General features: G+C 42.4%; 1 protein-coding gene and 1 long non-coding RNA gene across 4 annotated transcripts in view; one reads left to right on the forward strand and one right to left on the reverse strand.

The window, feature by feature from the left end:
- AK5 (adenylate kinase 5) overlaps positions 1-12,337 on the reverse strand; it is a 241,920-nt gene that overhangs the window by 44,593 nt on the left and 184,990 nt on the right. For both annotated transcript variants that reach the window (XM_032302233.1, XM_032302234.1), the window contains exon 10: positions 11,795-11,839. In XM_032302233.1, the coding sequence (XP_032158124.1) occupies positions 11,795-11,839 (45 nt within the window). The remainder of the gene's footprint in view (positions 1-11,794; positions 11,840-12,337) is intronic.
- LOC116567265 overlaps positions 8,619-12,337 on the forward strand; it is a 38,164-nt gene continuing 34,445 nt past the window's right edge. For both annotated transcript variants that reach the window (XR_004276177.1, XR_004276176.1), the window contains exon 1: positions 8,619-8,834. This is a non-coding gene — a long non-coding RNA (uncharacterized LOC116567265). The remainder of the gene's footprint in view (positions 8,835-12,337) is intronic.

The following is a 12,337-nucleotide window of genomic DNA, read 5'->3' on the forward strand; positions in this document are numbered from 1 at the left end:
GAAAGAGAGAGAGAGAGAGAGAGAGAGAGCGACAGCGAGAGGGGAAACACAAGCAGGGGGCGTGGAGGTGGGAGAAGCAGGCTTCCCACAGAGCAGGGAGCCCAATACAGGGCTTGATCCCACAACCCAGATATCACAACTTGAGCCAAAATCAAGAGTCAGACGATGAACTGACTGAGCCACACAGGCCCTCCGTCACTACCTCTCTTTTTATATAAATACGCTCCATTCTCTCACATCCACTTTTGACCTCCTTTCTCTCAGAGCCAAATCTCTTGCAGGTTAGTCTATACGCATCCTCATTTCCTTACTCCCAAGCGCCCCTCACCAAGCTGGCTTTACTCCTCTCTCTTCCACCGAAACTGCTCTCACCAAAGGCACCGGTAATTCTGCAGTGGCCAGACTCAGCCGACAAGTCTCATTACATTCTGTTTGACCTGGCCCACACGGAGACTCTCTCCTCCTTGGCCTTCTAGAACGCCGTTTGCTCTTGATATTCCGCTTCCCTCTCTGTCTTCTCCTCCCTGGGCTCTGACATGGGTGTTTCCTCGACTTCAGGTCTCAACTTCCCTGCAGCCTCACGGTCCCAAAGCAACCTGGGGTGATCCCTCGCACATGCGTGTTTCACTGCTGTTGTATCCTGGTGAATTCCACATCTGTGACTACAGCCAGGACTTGTTATTAGGGGTACTAGATTAAAAAAAAAATAAAAGACTTCTGTCAAATGGACCTGTTAGCATAAGCATCTCAATCTTTTGAAAATATTTATTTATTTATTTATTGGAGAGAGATTGAGAGAGAGAGAGAGAGAGAAAGGGAGAGAGCGTGAGAGGGGTAAGGGTCAGAGGGAGAAGCAGACTCCCTGCTGAGCAGGAAGCCTGATGTGCGACTCGATCCCTGGACGCCAGGATCATGACCTGAGCCGAAGGCAGACGCTTAACCCACTGAGCCACCCAGGAGCCCAGCATGTCGATTTTATAACTAAATTCTTCATCTCTCTCTCTCTCAAAAGTCATTTCTTCTCCACATGTCCTATCTCCTTGAACGACACCTCAGTTTATCTGGTCATCCAAACTAGCTACTTCCGAGTCAAGCTCAGTCCTCTCATTCACCCGAACACAACGGATCTTTATGTCCTATGGATTCTACTTCCCGAAATCTTTTGGATCGGTTTCCTCTCTTCCACTTCCACAGCCTCCTTGTTCCTCCCCTGCAGGACCCCCATCTGACCTTGCGGCTGGGCCCCCCCTGCTGCAGCCTAGGCTCCCTCTCACTGCTTCCAGAATGCGCTTTCTGAAATCCAGATCTGGTGGCGTGTGACGGAGTGAAAGCCTTGGCAGCTGGCTGTGGCTACAGGCTGAGGTCTGTATTTGTTAGCCCAGTGTTCTCAGCCTTTCCTGCCCTGGACCCTGGGTCTGTGTCCAGCTCTGCCTCTCACCATGTGCCACCCCCACACCTCTGAGGCGCTAGCGCACGTGCTCCCTCTCTTTGCCATGGACTCACGCCAACTTCCTTCCCACTTAGCCCTTGGCCAATTCCTTTTCTTTCTCGGGACTCAGCGGACTTCCTTCTCCACACCCACGACTCGCTTCAGTCTTTCTCCCATCCGTTGTGCCGCTGCCATGACACGTGCCGCGTTGAGGGGGTTGTTGGCTCCCTCCCTACAATATGAGCTCCTTGAGATCTCTCATCTTCATATGATTAAGTCTGTCACTTAGCTCTTAGATGGCAGAAACTCAGTAAATATATCAAATGAATTAATGAAAGTCACTCAAAGGAATATACAGTTAATGAGAGAATTTAATATAGCAGTGAGAAAATATTTTTTACCATTAGAGAGTTACACAGGCCATGTAAAGTCTGTATATCCTCTGGCTGAGGCTATTTTTTCCCTCCACCTCTAAACTAAGCCATTGTTTGAAATCAGTATGTGGTCAAGGTGCTCTATTCAACCCACAAAGAAAATCTCAGAAGCACCAGGTTCCTTCAGATGTACCCAGAACCACATTCTCAAACACTTGCTCATTGTTGCCCCTGGTTCTTTGAAATACTTTTGGTTATGCTCACAAAAAAGATACCCACGATATGCCTTCTTAGTAAAAAGATGCAGTGTGTATTCCAAAATCAATGTGCTTTGGGTGGGGGGGGCGGTGTTCAGAACAGTTCAGATACTTTTATGGCTTCAAATTGTTCCCTGTTTTGAAGTTATTACAGAATTGCAAATAATTGGCAGAACATGGCTGAGGCACTCAGAGGTCTGTTTCACTGATATTTGTTTGATGTCTTATTATTTTGTCTTTGCTTTCAGACATCAATAGTTAGCTATATAGGAACAAAGTCAAATAGAAAATTGGGACATTTATTCACATAATTATAGCAAACTCCTCCACCCACTCTACTCCCATAAGCTCTCCTTACTACATATCTATAATAGTGTTTGAGCATGGGCATTGAAGTCTGGGAATGTGGGGTAGGAGTTCCAACTCTGTCACTTATTAAACAGTGTAGCTTTGGGAAATTTCCCTAATCTTCTGAGTCTCTACCTCTTCATCTATAAAATGGGAAAGAACATGAGTACTGATGACTGGTGTGAGAAATAAATATGAGAGCATGTAAAAAGGCACCCCGGTATCTAGAGTGTAGTAAGTCACCAGTATATGTTAGTTTTAATATTATTATTAGGTAATTAAAATAAATATTTAGAGGTAGAAGATGAGGACTTGGAGTTATTCAATAGCTTTCAAACTTTACTTTTTTGGGGCAACGTCTCTGTTGTACATGCTTCCAATTGAGAGAACAGTTAGCAATGTGTCAATTCATTAGTGGCTCAAATTTGGGGTAGACAGAAAACAAATATTATTTTGCCATTTTATTTTAATTGTATTATTATTATTATTTTTGAATACTTTATTTATTTTCTTGACAGAGAGATACACGGAAAGAGAGGGAACTTAAGCAGGGGGAGTTGGAGAGGGAGAAGCAGGCTTCGCACCAAGCAGGGAGGCTGATGTAGGGCTCTATCCCAGGACCCTGGGACCATGACCCTAGCCAAAGGCAGACACTTAATGCCTGAGCCACCCAGGCATCCTTATTTTGCCATTTTAAAAGAAATTCAGAGAGGCTAAGGGATTGGCCCAAGGGCACACAGAGGTTAGATATAAACATAAGATTTGGGGTGTTCTTTCACATTCAGTGCTGGGTCCTTCTAGAGTCTGTGGCATTGATCATTCTTAGTGGGTCTCAGAACAAGCAAAAGAAGCTTCCAGTGAGTCAGGTCTGGAGATGCGGCCTTGGATGAGCGAACACGTTGAGTAACTAACTCTTCACCAGGTGATTCTGTTGGTAAGTTAATGGTGTTTCCAAAAATATTTCAAGAAGTGGGTACAATGAGTATGATGATGTGAGCTCCCCAAACCCTTCACTTGGTTAAAGTCATTCACCTGCGTGCTTTTCTTTTCAGCAATAGTTTGCCCTTCTGGATGACTCAATTGACTCAGCAACATTCCTTTCTTGAGAAAATAACTTAAAAAAACATGGAAAAAACCCCTGTACTTCTGCCATGTCATGCAGTGTTCCAAGGACTGTTCCGTGTCGTACTGAATGAACCTCATAGTTCTCTAAGCACAGTGAGCCCTCGATATAGGTTTATTAATTTGGTCTGATTAAATGAACAAAGTGTTTTGTTCTATTCAACATTACTTAGAGCCTTTTTGCAGGAAAAAGTTTTGTGTAATTAAGTAGGTTGGCGGTCAGTACACAAGGCCTGCATTTCTCCAACATTAGAAAGCCATCCCATTGGTTTGTAAGTGCATTTGAGGCTCTCTTGGAAAGGGCCCAATGTCTCTCTTCTTTTACTCTTCCATCCTGAAAGGCTGGAGTTTGAAAATACAGACGTCAGGCCAGAAGAGGGCCAAAAGGGCCCTTAATAACTTCGTGCCTTCCTGGAGAAAGGGCTGTGGCAATCATGCGTCTATGTCTGGGACAGAGATGATGTTCAGTTAGGGCAGACCACAGGTTTGGCAGTCAGATGGAAACATACTTCTTTCTGTGAACCCAGTCTAGCTGATGGGCTTCCCGTTTTCATTTTATAGTAGAAACTCAATGAAGTCTAGTCTGAGTTTTCATAGTCTCATCCAATAATTTCTGATAACCATGATAGTCCATTTTTCGGCTATGACTGAATGCCGGTGTCCCCTTCAAACCCATATGTTATGGTGTGATGGTACCTGGATTGGGGCTTTGGAAGGTGATCAGGGCAGGAGGGTGGAGTGCCCTATGAATAGGATCAGTGCCTTTTAAAAAGAGGTCTTAAAGCACTCCCTCCCCTCCACCACGTGAGGTTACAGGGAAAAGAAGCTGTCTACGAATCAGGATGTCGACCTTCACCAGACGTCAAATCTGTCAGTGTCTTGATCTTAGACTTCCCAGCCTCCAAGGCTGTGAGAAATGAGTTTCTGTTGTTTACAAGCCACTCAGGCTACGGTAGTTTGGTACAGCGGCCTGATGGGACTAATTCAAGCTCAAAGGTCAGTCTCCATGTCAGGGCTGTTCTCTCACCTGAAGGGTTCTCTACACCCTTCCTCCAGTCCTGGTTCTTCCGGTGCTACTGATCCCGGACACCTGTCCCCTCCACCTGCAGCTGGCCCCTGCTTTGGAGTCTCCTGGGAGTCCTCCTGAAGCATTCGTCTTGGCCCACCTCTGACTAGCACCCAGGCTTTCCTTTCAGGCATCCCTCACACCACTGGCTACACAGGAACATTCAGAACTTTTCCAGGCCCACAGCAGCCCTGGGAAAGGGGTTTTCAGTAGTTGCACCTCTTTACCCCTGACCCCTTGCTCACCTTTGTGAGGTTACTTGTTTTTGGACGGACAAGCCAAAAGAAAGCACAAGGGACTACTTTATCCTCCAAGATTTCCCAAATGCCAAGTACAGGGTTTCATACACCTGCTTAACAGACCCCATACCTTAATTGATCATACTTGGTTCTCAAAGTGTGGTCACAGATGCTGGGGGTAGGGTGGGGTGCTCTATTTTTTCTCTCAAATTTAATCCCAGTAGTTACCATAAAGCATTATATTAGTTTCAGGTGTGCAATATAGTGACTGAATGCTCCCATTCAACACCCCAAGCTCATCACACAAGTGCCCTCTTGAGTCTCCATCACCTGTTTCACCCATCTCCCACCCAACAAACCATCAGTTTGTTCTCCATGGTTAAAAGTCTGTTTCTTGGCTTGCCTCTCCCTTTTTTCCCCCATGATTCTTTTGTTTCTTAAATTTCACATTAAGAGTGAAACCGTATGGTATTTGTCTTTCTCTGACTGACTTATTTTGCTTAGCATAATTCTCGCTCGTTCCATCCATGTCATGGCAAATGGAAAGATTTCATTCTTTTTTATGGCTGAGTCATACTCTATGGTGTGTATGTGTGTGTACCACCTCTTTATCCATTCACCTACCGACGGACACTTGGGCTGCTTTCATGATCTGGCTACGGTACATACTGCTGCAATAACCACAAGGGTGCGCATATACCTTTGAATTAGTGTTTCTGTATTTTTAAAAAATATTTTATTTATTTATTTGACAGAGAGAGATCACAAGTAGGCAGAGAGACAGGCAGAGAGAGGGAGGAAGCAGGCTCCCTGCTGAGCAGAGAGCCCGATGCGGGGCTCGATCCCAGGACCCTGAGATCATGACCTGAGCTGAAGGCAGAGGCTTAATGCACTGAGCCACCTAGGCGCCCCAGTGTTTTTGTATTTTTTTAAAATTATTATTTATTTGAGAGAGAGAGAGAGAGAGAGAGGGGAAAAGTGAGGGGAGGGACGGTGGGAGAGGGAGAGAGAGAATCTCAAGCAGCCCCAAAGTGAGGTTCAATCTCATGACCCCAAGATCATAACCTGAGTTGAAACCAAGAGTGGAATAACTCAATGGACTGTGTCCTCCAGGTGTTCTGTGTTTTTGTATTTTGGGGGAGGTCCCCTATTTTCATTACAACACTTAGAGACTATTGCCTTTCACTAATAGTACAGAAACAATTGTTATAAAACCACAGTGTGAATCAAGACAGCTGCCTCCAATTGAACTAGATGTATCATCTAGTGAACTCTCAGTAAAACAAAAAGAAAATGCCAGTGTTAAGAATGGCCTTGATGAAGCAGTATAAAAGATTAGTTTTATTCAGTCTCAGCCCTTAAGTATATGTCATTTTAGTATTTCGTGTGAAGTATGCACAAAGTGCTTTAGCTCATCTAGGTTAATGGTTTTCTTGAGGAAAAACACGATGTGATTGTTTGAGTTGCTTAACTAGTTGCTTTTCCTAACTGAACACCATTTTTACCTTCTCACGGATGGACTAACAGATAAACTATGGATTTTCAGACTTGAGTCTCTAGCAGACATTTTCTTGAAAAGAAATAAAGGAAGCCCGTCACTTCAAGGACAATAATCGGCAGCATCTGTTGCCAGTGATAGAATCCAAGCTTTCAAGCTCCAGATCCATCACTTCTCAGCAAGTTATTTATTTACTTATTTTCAAGGATTAAAAAAAAAAAAAAAGACTTTATTTATTTGACAGAGGGAGAGACAGCAAGAGAGGGAACACAATGCGGGGAGGTAGGAGAGGGAGAAGCAGGCTTCCTGCTGAGCAGGGAGCCCAATGCAGGGCTCATCCCAGGACCCTGAGATCATGAGCTGAGCCCAAGGCAGATGCTTAATGACTGAGCCACGCAGGTGCCACCTAGCAAATTATTTAACTCTCTAACATCTTACCTGAAAAGTCAGGCTGGGGATGGTACCTTCCCCATAGGGTGGAATCAAGCATCAAATAAGATAACATTATACAGTGTCTAGTGTGTGTTCAGTGCTCAGTGGATGTTGGCTTCTAATACCGCTACCTCAAATGAAAACAAACTTTGCCTTTTGTTTTTTATTTAACCAAATATGTGCATCGATGTCATGAAAAATTTTAATCTGGGCCCCAAGTTAATATTCCCTAAATATTAGGTTAATTCATAGTTCTTTGACAAAAGAGCAACAATGAAATGACATTAGGGCTATAGTGAAATAATGGCAGGCATTAAAATATTGAGTTTTAGGGGCGCCTGGGTGGTTCAGTCAGTTAAATGTCTGCCTTGGACTCAGGTCATGATCCTGGGGGCCTGGTGTTGAGCCACAGATCAGGCTCCCTGTTCAGCAGGAAGTCTGCTTCTTCCTCTCCTCTGCTGCTTCCCCTGCTTGTGCTCTCTTTCTTCCTCTCTCAAATAAATAAAATCTTAAAAAAAAAAAAGAGTTTTTAGGTAAGAATTCTCATTTCTACAATTTTCCCTAAGTAAATAAATAGGACTAGTTTACACTGGGTTAAAAATACACAGAATAACACAAAATACTGTAAAAGTGCCTCCCAAAGCTTACTGCTTAGAAGTCGTTTATCAGTACTCTTGCTAAGGTACACAAAGCCATCTGTGGCCCTGACATCCTGAATGCTATAGGCCCAGAATGATGTCTTGACCATAACGCCATTAGTATCACACCTCACCTATGAAGTCAGATGATTTTCTAAATTGAAGCCAAAGCTTTGGAAAGGAATTAATGGAAATTCAGGTTATGTCACACTTTGGGCACAGGCAGGCTACGAAAAGCACAGAAGAGAAAAAGAAGCCAAAATAGATTGGATAAGAGCAAGATAATGATCAAGAGATTAAAAAAATACAGAGAGAGAGAGAGAGAGAGAAAGGAAAGAAATGTACCAGAAGAGGTTGTGAAAACTGTAGGAGCCTGTTAGTGGGACATAATGAGGTCCTTTAAAGGACATTTTTACACTATCCAAATACTTTTCCATTTTCAGCCATGACTGAGCCCTAGTCTTGTACAGCAGCACAGTTCTTACGTCTTGTGTGTGAACTATCAAAGTCCAGAGAACCTTTTCCAATCCTTTTGATCACTGGCCTGATCCCATGAGATCTCACACCTGTCCTGTGGAAAGTATTTCTCTAGAAAGAGTAACAGAGCTACCTTCTTCATGAACAAAGAGGTAATATTCACACCACTTTCTTTGTTTCTTTCTTTTTTTTTTTCCAAAGATTTTACTTATTTATTTGACAGACAGAGATCACAGGCAGAGAGAGGGAGGAAAGCAGGCTCCCCACTGAGCAGAGAGCCCGATATGGGGCTTGATCCCAGGACCCTGAGATCATGACCTGAGCCAAAGGCAGAGGCTTAACCCACTGAGCCACCCAGGTACCCCTTCACACCACTTTCAAAGGGCTAACTAGATCAGTCGTTGCCTCCTTTCGTTTTGGCCCAGAGAGTACAGCTTCCCTGAACAAGTTTTTCACTCAGACGGTGGTCAGTGCTATTAACCATGACTCAGACTACTTTGGAAATGAGCAAGAAATGCACCAGCTTTGGGGAGAATAGTAAGCTGGTATTGCTGTTCTCAGGGAGAGGGGAGCAGCTACAATAGAGTCAGGAGTGTCTGATTAGGCTCATAATTAACCTGAGTACTGCCCTGCCAGCAACGGCTACTAGCAGCATCAACCTGCCTGTCAGTTCCAGTCCAAGAATTCCAATTGCTACTTTGGTTGTTATGGAAACTGACCACACTGCCTCCTAAAGAACTCATTATGCCAACAAATACTTGTTTCCTAAGTCATTATGGGGTATGTAAATGAGCAATGGAAGAGCACACAGGCAGAAGGCTGGCCACTAGAGAAGACGTCACAGGGAGCTAGAACCTAAGCCTGACCTTGGGGTATGGTCAGCGAGGGGAGGAGACATTTCAAGCGACAGGACTGACAAAAGCGAGGGAAATTCAAGAGATAAGGATAAGGCAGGTGTGGTTGGAGCCACAGACTCATGGGGGTTGGAGTGGGAAATGGGAAGGCACCTAGAGGCCAGTGGGGAGAAGGCTTTGAAGGTCTTTAAAGCAGGGGGACAGTGCTTTAGGAATATTGTTTTTTATCTTCAGACTAACAGCGAGGATGACAACCTAGTTTCTGGCTAATACTAAAATGCCATGTGTCTTGGTAGATGTCCAGACAGTAGTATGAAATGTTAAAAGTTCAACTATCTTCTCATATAGGCAGCACCACACCTGTTGCACTGAAATCGATGGACTCTTGTATATTAGGGCTCATTAAAACCGCTATGGGTTTTGTCTATGACATCCCGAGTATTTTTATGAGCTTCCAATCGACCTGCAATACAGCCCCCAAATACATTCTGCCATCTGTCAAGGCAGTATATAGCACTAAGGCCTTAATTTTCAAGCAGAGTCCAATAAATACTACAACAATCATTTTTTCTCTTATCACAGTGGGTTTGTACCTTTTCCTGCCCAAACAGTAGGCGGAAATCTTTACAAGAATAGTAACTGGCCAGTAAGTTAAAATACAGGAGAGTTTGGTTAATATAAGAAAAACCTTTATTCAGAACAACAGTTCTTGGAGTGTAGTCTGTGGACCCCTTAGGAAACAAGTATTTGTTGGCATAATGAGTTCTTTAGGAGGCAGTGTGGTCAGTTTCAAAGATTTTATATTGTGCTGTTTGACTCTGTGAAGGGCACAGGTCTTAGTAACAGGTGAGCCAAGGGCTTTAGTTACATGCGGACAGATAGAAGTGATGCTTGAAAATACATTTCAGAATTTAATCATGAGTGCTAAACTGGGTAAATCTGAAATGATATTATTGCTAGAGAAAATAATAACCACAAAATATGCTATACTATTTTTAGAAGCTTTGTTTTGGACCACCTAATTAAAAACAAAGATTTCGATGTGCTAATAAAAGCTCATTCCTTAGATACTGAATGTCACGTTTAAAGAGTGTCTCCTTTTCCTAAAATAATAACCACAAAATAATAAAGTGTCTCCTTTTCCTAAAATAATAACCACAAAATATGCTATACTATTTTTAGAAGCTTTGTTTTGGACCACCTAATTAAAAACAAAGATTTCGATGTGCTAATAAAAGCTCATTCCTTAGATACTGAATGTCACGTTTAAAGAGTGTCTCCTTTTCCTAATTTGGCCCCTAAGATAAAAGCTGAACAGAATGTATAAGTCATTGCGTATGGCCCTGATGCCAAGAAGAATGATTAAATTTTATGTGGAAAGGGGAAATTTCGTTGCTGTTTCTCTTCAGTGTCTCTTCAGTTAAGGAGCAGAAATGATGTACTTTTACTTTCTGCAAAGAATATAAAAAGTGTGACAAGAGTTCCTCCAGTTTCCAAGGTTAAGGTCAATGAGAGGCAAGCAGGTCCGGGGACAGTACCCAGGTTGGGCTCCAGAACTCTCACTGCTCAAGACACACCATTCTTTTTGGCGGGAATTCTTCCTCCTCTCACCTCAGTGAATTTCTCCCGTTGCTCCATCTCCTCCTTTAGTTTCCTGCCTAAATGTCACCTCTGTGGGGAAACCTTTGCCTGATCACTCTGATTACCCACATCTACCCCAGATACTCGACCAATGTTGTTCTACTTCAGCTCTTTGTTTCCTTCCTATGTGGTAATAATTCCATGAGTTCTCCTTTCCATCTAGAAAGGAAACTCTGTGATTCCTGCTCATTGCCCAGTACAGGTCCAATACTCAGCAAGTATGGGGTGGGTGACTCAGTGTAGGAGACAGTCCAGGGAAACAACCCAACAACTGCGTGGTGGAGTGGGGAGAGGTCTGGAATGGGGAGCTATAGCCCTGGTCTGGTCTCCCCTCTGTCACCAGTTGTGGAAATGACCTTGATCAAACCTCTTAAGTTCTCTGGGACTCAGTTTCTTCATCTAACAAGGAGGGAAATTTAGTGAGAGATTTCCAAGGCAACATCCCGACTTCAGAGTGCAAGATTCTAAGTTTATCCAATTTTATTTCTTGGGTGCTGATAACCATTCTTTTTCCCACTCACTGAGGAGGTGTGGACCTTTTCATTATTTCTGAATATGAATAGACATTTTTTGAAAAGTGCAAAGGTAGGTGTATTAACTTTTCTACAGACTTGAATCATTAGAGGGAGAAGTATCAAGTTTTGGGAGGTGCTCTGACAATAGTTTGTGCTTTTCTGTGTAATTATAACTGTTGCTCAAATAGCCCCATTGATCTCCATGGGGAAAAATGGACATACGCCTCTCACACTCATTAGCTATGTGACCTCGGACCAACTCCTCTACCTTCCTGAGTCTCGGTTTCCTTACCTGTGTTAACAGATATGTCATAAAGATAAACCACCAACCTACAGGACTAGAGAAAGATTAAATGAGATAAACTGGGACCCAGTAGGCACTTAGAAAAAGCAGGTGAACCCCAAGTGAATTTTGTCCCATGACTTAACTTATCAGTAGCTTCCATTGTATGAGGCATAAGATAAGTGAGATTGTTTTTATCATTAGCTAAAAGGAATGCAGGGTATGGTTACTGAAATATGTTTGAATATGTGATTGCTAGTATTTTTAGCAGTGAGGTTTGGGGAGCATTGACTTATTGTTCAAACAGAAAAGGTGTGTGTTATATTTTGATGTAGGACATCTTCATACCCATGGGATTATAATGTATTTTATTATTGTAGGGCTAAACTCAGGAGTCTGACATTCTTTCGAGTCCTACTTTGTCTACTCTCTAAAGATACAATGCCCAAAACAATATAAAACTGCATAAACAAAAGCAACAACCCAGCAGCCTCAGGGGTATTATCCTAACCAAAAAAGGAGCAAGACTTCAAAGCACAGTGAGAAAAGACCAGTCTTTTTTCTCTATCAAGTTGTGTATTAGTAGCAGTTGCATTAGAAAACTTGAGGGTGGTTACTCACCAATCATGAAAATAATTTTGCGCTTTCTCAAATCTTCCATGAAACCTTTAAAGTAAGAATAATTTAAGTTATTGGCAAGAAAAACTGTTTTTGAAACCCTGGTATTACTCATGTTGTGTAAAAACCAAGTCTTGTAGATTTATTTGGTAAGAAGCCCAAGTTGAGTAAATGTGTTAATAGGTCATAGTTAATAGGCACCAGTGACCATTTCAGCCTTATTCCCAGACCTAGGTAACCTATTTCATTTTAACGCAAACTATCAATTTTAGGTGGCAAAACTGATAGGCCATTAAATAGCATGAATTACAAAGAAAGATAATTTTAAAAATTATTTAAAATATTCGTAAGTATCTCAGTTTTACATTATTTTATATTCTTTTCTTAATATCTGCTGATCTCGTTTAATAAAGAAGGCTTAGAGTACAAATGGACATCTAGAAGACAATATCTTAACTATAGTTCCTATTTACAGAAAATAGTTCTATTTTCCATTTAACGTAGTGATATAAAATTCCTTCTAAAACAAGTGTATTTAAGTAATAA

Source organism: Mustela erminea, chromosome 10 (assembly GCF_009829155.1).
Source record: "Mustela erminea isolate mMusErm1 chromosome 10, mMusErm1.Pri, whole genome shotgun sequence".
In the NCBI taxonomy this organism is placed as follows: domain Eukaryota; kingdom Metazoa; phylum Chordata; class Mammalia; order Carnivora; family Mustelidae; genus Mustela; species Mustela erminea.